The sequence below is a fragment of the Spinacia oleracea genome, chromosome 6, assembly GCF_020520425.1.
Source record: "Spinacia oleracea cultivar Varoflay chromosome 6, BTI_SOV_V1, whole genome shotgun sequence".
NCBI lineage: Eukaryota > Viridiplantae > Streptophyta > Magnoliopsida > Caryophyllales > Amaranthaceae > Spinacia > Spinacia oleracea.
The window spans coordinates 125,618,209-125,628,170 of NC_079492.1; the positions used below are offsets into that span (position 1 = coordinate 125,618,209).

A 9,962-nucleotide genomic window follows, 5' to 3' on the forward strand; every position below is an offset into this window, starting at 1 on the left:
TGAATTTAAAACTAAGTTCTAATACATTAACTATTGATACCTTTATAATAGTAAAGGGTACCAACCTAGAGTGCAAGGGTCCCTTTTTGAAATGTAACTGTATTATATTCTGTAAACCTTGTACCAATACAAAAAGCGTGTTCCAACTTTAATCAATGGGTCAAATCACATAATTAAAGGACAAATGATTGCGATTAATCGTAATACTTAACTAATACGAAATATGTGAAGTAAATCGTTTCGTAACATTCATACGAGGCTAATGCGAGATTCAAAAGTATAGATATTTCGTTTTATTAAAGACGAAAGTTGTGTAACTACAAACAAAACTAAACGGAATGGGGTTATAACTTTTTTTATTATTATATTCTTATCTACTAAAGAAGAAAATTCAAATAAATTATACATAACCTATTGCTACATAACAATGTTATTATAATATTTATTAAATCAAAATTCACAAACATCAATACTTTATCTATTTCAAGAATCTAAGAATCAAACACATTATTATTCATAAAATACAAATGAAAATTAAGGAATGTATTATATGATAAACCAACCATTAACTAATTTGTAATAGTATGTTCCATATATAAGCAGCTAATGCGAGATTCAAAAGTATCAATAGTCCGTCTTATTGATTTGAGTAACTAGTTAACTACAACCATGCCTAAAAGGAACAATTATGAGTTACGAATATTGAGTATTAACGTTCTTCCTTTTCTAATGCGATATTCAATGTTATCAATATTTATTTGATTGTTACTAAGATAAGCCTTTGAATAAAAAAAATAATGCAAATAAGATAAGCCGTTATAAAAAAAATAAATGCAAATGCAACAAAAGAGGGTACATTTCCCGTCCTAAAGGGTTCCAACTCAGTTTTCAAGGGTTCATTTTCCTATGTAAATGTATCATTTGCTACAAAAACAAGTACCAATACAATAGGTGTTCAATGGCCAATGGGTCTAGAGGTAAAGTTGTTCGGTTCAATTGCCAATGGTTCAAATTCACATAGAAACATATGACTATATGAGTGTGAATAATAGTAATAATTATCTAAAAACAAATTATATTAAGTGAATCATTTTATAAAACACATATATGATTTTATAAAATTCATATGAGATTGAACCATGTGTACCAAATAAATTAAATGTAACATATGGTTATCAAATAAATTACACATGAGATACAATTAAGATATTGAATGTCAAACCAAATTGAACATAAGCTAATAAATTAATGTAACCTATGATCATACAAGAATATAAAATGTTAGTAGTTCAATACGGGATTATCTTATTGAAGGAGGAGGATGTTATGACTTTTAATTATTATCGTGTTTTATTGTTATATTCTTATATCAATATTAACCTTTTCTAATGTCACACATTTAATATTACCAATATTTATTTCCAATTGTGTGATAAGCCCTTAACAATACGTACCAATACAACAAAATTTGGTACTATTATGATTCTCAAATGTACTGATTGATCCCCTTTTATTCATGTAAATTTATTATTTCCTTTATAATAAGTATCAACACAATATAGTATACCAACTTGAATGAGTTAAAGAGTCACGTTCAGAGGTTTTGACAACATGTGAGGGAGAATTGACAACATTATGTGATTACTCCTATAGTTATTTGAATCATTTGTCCATAAAAGGGAGAATCCGAAACCAATAATTTAGAGAATACAATATTGATTACTGTTAAATTCAAGGCTTATTATATCAAACGTCATAACACTTAATAAAAATACAATAATATCAAACGTCATAACACTTGATAAAAAATACAATAATATCAAACGTCATAACACTTAATAAAAATACAATATAAAGTTCCCAAAAAAGGAGAATCCAAAAGCGAGAATAAAATAAGGGTACCAAAAAGGATAATCCAGCCATACAACATGGTAATAAACGTCACAAACACCATAATGTCCACTCCGCTGGAGGACGAGATAATAAACCATGAACAAGAAAGGTCATCATGTCAATTCGGGGAGTATAAGAAACCGTCTCTCTTTTCCTGGTTCCAAAAAAATGACAAGTTAAAGAAGAAACGTATTCAAACAAACAATATGTATAAACATAATCACATGTATAAACTCAAGGTAAACAACCATTAGCAATATTTTACAAAATCAAGTCCATGTTTTTTCGCATATATTGAATGCCAATACACCATTATATAGTACTAATGCATAACGTTTTAGTACTAATACATAAGCAAAGCTGACTTGCAATGATTTACAAAAATCAAATCCATGTTTTTTCGCATATATGCAATACTAATACACCATTTTCTAGTACTAATGCATAACGTTTCAGTGCCAATACAAAACAAAGCAGAACAGAGCTGAGTTGCAATAATTTACCAAATCAAATCCATGTTTTTTCGCATATATACAACACCAATACACTATTTGCTAGTACTAATGCATAACGTTTCAGTACCAATACAAAAGCAAAGCAGAACAAAGCTGAGTTGCAATAATTTACCAAATCAAATCCATGTTTTTTTCGCATATATACAATACCAAATACAACATTTGCTAGTACTAATGCATAACGTTTCAGTATCAACACAAAAGCAAAGCAGAACAGAGCCGAGTTGCAATAATTTACCAAATCAAATCCATGTTTTTTCGCATATATACAATACCAATACACCATTTGCTAGTACTAATGCATAACGTTTCAGTACCAAACATTAACAGAGCAAAGCCTAGATAATAACAATTATCTATGATATGGTGGATTATCTTTCTGAATTCTTATTTAAAACAAATTGAAAGTAACATATCCAATCTACAAAAACCTAAGCCAAAATTTCAGTAAAAACCCCCCATTTGCCACCATTTTCAACACCAAATAAGCTTAAACGCGCAAATGGTCATACTTAAGCATAAATTATGATTCTAATTTCAATAATCAATAACAATAAATTACGAATGTTCACAATTCTCATCCCAATTTCAACAATTATGATTCCAATTTTTGTTTACCCTAAATGTTAACACCTAAATAAATTTGTAAAAACAACAAAAAATTAATAAGGATGAGACCTTACCTTGAAGAATTGATTTTCTGCAGAAATGGTGAGGAGATGATGAGGCATTTTTCTATCTTGTTCTTCAGAAATATTGAGGAAGGAGGTGTTTCTCTCTCTTCAATTTGTTATGCCCCCTTCTTTCCCCCTTTTTCCCTAACGGACTCCGTTACTAGTTATTTACTTTTCCTTTTTTTATTTTTCATTTTATATTATTTAAATCTCACTTGTGTCCATATCACTTGTGACTTATACTTCCTCTAGACAGGAGCTAAGTAAATGCCGGAAAACACATAATTAATGACATGGCAATTTAGATAAACCAACTTTAACATTAAACACCAATGAACAACAGATCTAGGGTTACACCAGGGAGTTAAATACGAATTAAAGGAGACTTGGGCATCAAGGTGAGGTATCCAACACAAGAGGAGGCAAAAAATATAATCATGAAGATCTTGACGAACGCGAATAGAGTAGGAAAACACCAGATCATAAGAGATAAGAATAATATGACAATTTTCAAGATAATAACAATAATTAACTGAGTTTAAGTACTTCCCTGAGAGAGAAGAAGCGGCAGAGCAACACCAGTAAGTAAGGTCAGCCGATCTCGTCCACCAAGAATGCCCAAGCAACGAATTGGGCAAAATGAAGCAACAAGACTTTTCAATCAAAATTAAATCCACTAACTTTCCTTCATAATTACGGATGAAGAAACCAAGACAAGATCTCAAAGAAATGATCAGAGCCTTTGAATCAAGATCCAAAGGTGGAGAGATAAAGACCGAAAAAATCCCACCATTAATCGCAATTAATAAAGAATTAATGTAGGATCTAGGGTAACAATTGCACTGAGATATAGCTACATATTTCTGGTTTTGGATTTTCAGAGGAGATCGAACAAAATCGAGGAGTAACAATGGAGATGAATGAGGCTTGAAGGAGGCGGATGAAACAAGGAGTATGGTAGGGTTCTTTTTGGGCTTGGGTATCTCATATGTCTTTTTTTTTCTTTTTTCTCTTTCTCTCTCTAAGTTTCTTTCTCATCTTCAGAGTTGTCGTACACTGAAATTAATCCACTCAATTTTAACTTGAACTGGTTTGACCAAGAACAACAATCAAATATGTTAATGATTGTTAAATTATCATAATAAACTAATTGTCATCGAACCGAATTGAATATGACCTAATTCGGACATCTTCGAACAAAACATAATCAAACTAACTAATACCGATTTAAATGTCATGTTTGTCATCTCTAGTTCAAACTGATATAAAAAGACAAGGAAGAATGTGTTTCTAGATTTATAGATCTCAAACTCTGAGTCTACCATAAATAACGTGTACCGCTATGTATCAAAATTGCTATGTACCGCTATACATTGCACTTAATTTAATTTAATAATTTAAGTTAATTAACATAAATAATCTCTCTGCTATATTTATCAAGCCTCCTTTCTCCCCCACCCCTCAAGGCCTCAACCCATCTCTAACCCATTCAACTAATGGCCTTGTTTGGCAAATGGCTGTTTGCTGGCTTTTTGGTTGGCTTTTGGCTGTTGGCTTTTTGATCTGGTCAAACAGCCAAAAAATGTGTTTGGTAACTGGCTTTTTAGCTTGCTGAAAAGCTAGCTTTTCCGCCAAAAATGAAAAGCTAGTAACACTAGCTTTTTGGAGTTGGCTTTTGGCTTTTCACTATCTAAATTACTTTTTTGTCCTTGTTTTTTACTAATTAACTAATAATTAATAATTAATAATTAGTGATTAGTGATTAGTGATTAGTGATTAATAATTAGTAATAATAATTAATAATTAATAGTTAATAGTTAATAGTTAATAGTTAATAGTTAATAGTTAATAGTTAATAGTTAATAGTTAATAGTTAATAATTAATAGTTAATAATTAATAATTAATAATTAATAATTAATAATTAATGACTAATAACTAAAAGTGAATAACTAATTAATAATTAATCATTAATTATTAATGATTAATTAATAAATTATTAATTATTAATTATTATTAATTTAATTATTATTAATTATTAATCATTGATTATTACTCCGCAATTATTAATTAAAATAATAATTTATTAATACTATTGCAAAAATTAATTTATTTTTAATGTATATTTATTTATTTGTAATTACGTTTTACTCCGTACACAATACACAGTATGTATTGAAAAATGAATAAAAGACATTAAATGTCCTTAAATGTCATTTTACATAGCTACAGCCAACAGCCAACAACTGATTTTACCAAACACATTTGTAACCAATCCATAGTCAAACAGCCAACAAAAGCAGCCAACTTGAACAGCCAGTCAAACCAGCCAAGTAAAACAGCCGACAGCCAACAGCCAACAGCCAATTGCCAAACAGGGCCAATGCCTTACCAAGAGCAGTACTACGTATGAAATTAAGCATCACCCGGCAACTTCTGAACTCAGAATAATTTCAGGCCATTAAAAAATCATAAACCTTAGAATACATTAATTAAACAAAATACTCTGTAAGAAACTACAAGCACATGATTTACTACATGAATCATGCTAACTTGCTCAGTCGTGTTCGATAAAAATAGCGGTAGCGGATAGTGGTTAGCCGTTGAATAGCGGGTAACAGTTAGCTGTTAAAGTGGCTAACTGATATGAGAATTCGACAAAAGTAATGGTTGATATTCTAAAATAAAATAAAAGTTAGAATATTTTTTAAACTTTATTATTAATTCATCAAAAGCTACCCACTACCTTAAATGTTACTAATTTTAAGGTTTGAGAAAAACTACCAAACGATATACCTCTACCACTAACCGATGTTTGCCAAACATTTACAAGTTTTGCAAAGGTTTTTTTGCCAAAAAGGACCTTTTATAAACGTTTTTTTGCGAGAAAGGACCTTTTATGACGAAATTGGTGAAATGGGACCTAATACATAATTTTTTTTGTTGATTGGGACCTTTTACCGGTTTCTTGGAGTTGACCCAAGATTCCGGCAACGACTTTGACACGTGGCAACCGGAGAAGGCCACGTGTCCATTTAATGATTAAAAAAAAAAATCCCCCCCCAAAAAAAAAATTATCGATTTTTATTTTTTTGCCCCAAATCGATTTTTTTTTTGCCCCAAATCGAAATTGATTTTTTTGCCCCAAATCGATTTTTTTTTTGCCCCAAATCGATTTTTTTTGCTCCAATTCTCCCTCCAAAATCCCAATTGCCTTAAAGTTCGTCACTGAAATTGTCTACCACGAATTGTTATTCATAGCCACACGAATGAGGTTTGCTAGTTTTCCCCCTCAATTGTTCTAATTTTGCGTCGAAAAAATTAGGGTTCTTCGCAAAATTGGGGCATAAAAAAAGAAATTCGATTTGGGGCCAAAAAAAAAAAATTAGATTTTTTTTTTTAGGCATTTTTTTTTTTGGCCAATTTTTTTTTAATCATTAAATGGACACGTGGCACTCTCCGGTTGCCACGTGTCAAAGTCGTTGCCTGAATCTTGGGTCAACTCCAAAAAACCGGTAAAAGATCCCAATCAACAAAAAAATTTATGTTTTAGGTCCCATTTCACCAATTTCGTCATAAAAGGTCCTTTCTCGCAAAAAACCGTTTATAAAAGGTCCTTTTTGGCAAAAAATCCTTTTGCAAATAACATTTTGACTAGGTCAAACGCTAACCGCTACCACAAACGCTACCGTCTAACACGTCCTAAATTAATATGCCCAAATTAATTACTTGTAACATTATGGCTAATTTTCTAAAGCTTTTCAAAGAAAACCAATGTTCCTCACAATTTCGGTTAATTACCAACTATTCATAGATACTCTCTCCATCCTTTTTATTAGCCTCATTTGTCATTTTAATCCATCTTCATAGATTGTATATTGGGCTCTTAAAGTAGATCTCCAAATAGTTCCAACTAGTTCCCCAACAAGAACTATCTCTTGACCAATATTTGGGCTTTTGAGGAGCTCTTGCAAAGATTTTCAAATACCTCCCATAATTGATTATTGTTTGAAAAGTGATGAGTAACTTCAATTATAAAAGACAATTAATTATGAACATGTAGATCATCAATAGTAAAAAAAGATTGGAGAATCACCAAATAGTAAAAAAAAGATTGGAGAATTATTTGAAGAACCTACCAATGTTGGTTGTTTGTTAAAAAGAGTTCTTAAGAGTGTATTATGAAGAGACACTACTACAAGACCCCTTTTAAAAAAAAGACCCCTTTTATATAAAAAAAAAAAAAAACAATGTACATGCTCTTAAACAAAAAATACATGGATTATAACTTTACTTTCACAAAAAATACGTTTGAACTCATTTTTGTGTCTTATTAATTTCACTAAGTTTACTCTGAATAAAACAATTTTGATACAAGAAAGCAAATAATTAAGCATGGAGGAAATACTTTCTAAGTACATACCAAAAATGAACTCTCTACTCAATTGCCGAAAAAGAAAGCTCCATGTTTTTTTAATCAAAAGGTCTTGTGCGCACTAGGTGTACAATAAATTTATTGTACACCAAGATAACTTTTACTCAATATTTTGTAACTTTAACCTAGTTTTGATTAACTTTTATATTAGTAATAAAAAAGTTGATAGATAAACATTTTAAAAGGTTAAATGATTAATTTTATACATTATTTGTCATTTTAAAGAAATAAGTTTTACTAAAATCAAAAAATTTATCACTAAAAAATACATAACTTTTACATATATAAGCTTAACTTTTAAGCATTTTGAGTTAACTTTTACTTTGATGTACAATATTTATTGTACACCCATTGTAAATAAGAATTTGTGTTTTCTAATCATTTATACATTTCTAAAAATAGGATTCAAATACAAAAACAAACAAAAGGTATAAACTTATTTACACAAAGTTCCCGTCAAGAGAATCAATAATCATGCACTAACATTAATTTATACATAGTTATATCATATTAATAAGGGCAATCCTATGGTTAAATGCATAACAAAATCACGCCGTGGATCGGTATTATTCATGATTGAATGTGCTTAATATTTCCACTTGTACTAGTATTAAAAGGTCCCTAATACAAATGGAGAACAATTCAATACATTTATGATTCCCCTTAATTAATTAATTAACTAAGTTTTGCCTAAAAAGTAATCAAAATCAAGAAGATGATACCAGAGCTGCAAGATTAGCGCCATTACAATCAAATCCACAACCACAAGAAGGCGACTCTTCGAAACCTTCAACGGGAAAGTTCGCGGACATAATACCGACGGAAAACTGAAGCTCGCCGTGTTTATTATCGACTTCGACGATGTTAAGCCATAGAAGCAACACCTTAACACTAATACCCTTGAGTTTGTAAAGGCGGCCGCTCGATATGACTCCGGTAATGGTTGATTTGTATTCTAGATCATATCCTTCGATGCTGAACTTACATGTTTCAGGTAAGAAGACCTTGAATTTCCCTGTGTCGCGGTCGAGCTCGTACCCAGTTACTCCAGTAGGGAGTAGGCCGGCTGGAAAGTCGTAGCTTTTGAGGATTTCATAGGCGGTTGGAGCGTAGGAAGTGGCGGCGGTAGCGGTCGAGAGAGAGAGGATGAAGAGGAGGAGTACGGTGGTGGTGGTTGAGGAAGACATTGGTGATGAATGAAAAGTTTGGATGGTTTTGGAGATTTTATATTTGAGTGCATTCATTTCTCGGTGTACTAGATGGAAAGATAAGGGATGTTTGACACGTGTCCTTAACGGGTTTGATTTGTTGATGAATGCCAGTTGATTAAGGTACACGAAGTGATTTAACTCCGTCCGCGGGTTCCACGAGGGGACTGATATGCAGTTCTGCTCTAAATGACAGGATTACCCCCTCCTCGAATTTTTTGTTTTTTTGGAAGCGAACAAGTACTAAGGTAACACGGGTAAATAGGGTTGGGCATGGGCCGAGTCCGGTGAGACCCAGGTTTTTTACGCGAATTTAGACCCGCCTCAGATTTATTAGGTCTAAAAAATCCAGACCCATACTCAGATTCAATGGGTTTTATGGGTCTTGGGTAAAAAATAGGTCTAGTGTTTTTTTTTTTTTTTTAAATATTTTTGTCTTAGAAAATGTTCTTGCGCCATTAATTTAATCGTCATTTACCATCACATATTCACATTCGATACATAAAGTATCACATTTCGCAAATTAGTACCAAAATATATAATGTATGCATGTATCTAATTAGACTATTCCTAATTTATAATAATTGACCAGGTCCATGGACCGGATCTGGACCGGGTCTGGGTCTGAGAATATTGGACCCAGACCCGTTTTTAAACACATGGATCCAGATCTGCCCCAGATCCATTGGGTCTCAAATAATTAGACTCAGATAGAGCTGGCAAAAGTGTCGTGTCGGGTCGTGTTCGTGTTCGTGTCGAATATAAACGGGTTGGAAAAGTCTCAACACTAACCCAACCCATTTAATAAACGTGTCGTGTCGTGTTGACCCGTTTAACTAATCGTGTCATAATCTCTTGATACTAACCCATTTTTTCGTGTTCGGTTCGTGTCGTGTTGTCATGTTTGTTCGATAAAGTTGGCTTTATTATAAGGTTTGTAACTGAATACGTTAAATTATTGGCTGATTTTTCTTAATCAGTTTAAGTCGTGTCAGTTTCGTGTTGAGAATCTCAACACTAACCCGACCCACACAATTAAACGAGTCGTAAACCTTGACACTAACCCGCTTTTTTCGTGTACGGTTCGTGTCGTGACAGATTTTGCCAGCTCTAGACTCAGACCCTTACAAATGGGTCAGGTCCTTGACCCATGCCCATCCCTAGGAGTAATACATCACTAACGGGGGGAATTTAAGCTTTTGAGACCTATTATACGAGTCCGGATCCTCTAGAGTTTTA

The 9,962-nt window shown here is 32.2% G+C and overlaps 1 protein-coding gene and 1 long non-coding RNA gene across 2 annotated transcripts; both read right to left on the reverse strand.

Annotated features, from left to right (window-relative positions):
* Nucleotides 1-1,719: 1,719 nt before the first annotated feature.
* Nucleotides 1,720-4,828, reverse strand: LOC110800775 (uncharacterized). The gene is made up of 2 exons (XR_002536750.2): nt 3,092-4,828; nt 1,720-2,047 (listed from the first exon to the last, which is right to left on the reverse strand). It is a non-coding gene; the product is annotated as an uncharacterized lncRNA (long non-coding RNA).
* A 3,143-nt stretch (nt 4,829-7,971) lies between these two features.
* Nucleotides 7,972-8,744, reverse strand: LOC110800769 (uncharacterized protein At5g01610). The gene has a single exon (XM_022006090.2). It carries the CDS (start codon nt 8,700-8,702, stop codon nt 8,223-8,225), a length of 480 nt encoding a protein of 159 aa, XP_021861782.1. The 5' UTR covers nt 8,703-8,744; the 3' UTR covers nt 7,972-8,222.
* Between the last annotated feature and the right edge of the window lie 1,218 nt (nt 8,745-9,962).

Coding starts and splice junctions, on each gene's coding strand:
- LOC110800769 (XM_022006090.2), bottom strand. CDS start 8,702: ATGTCTTCCTCAACCACCACCACCGTACTCCTCCTCTTCATCCTCTCT.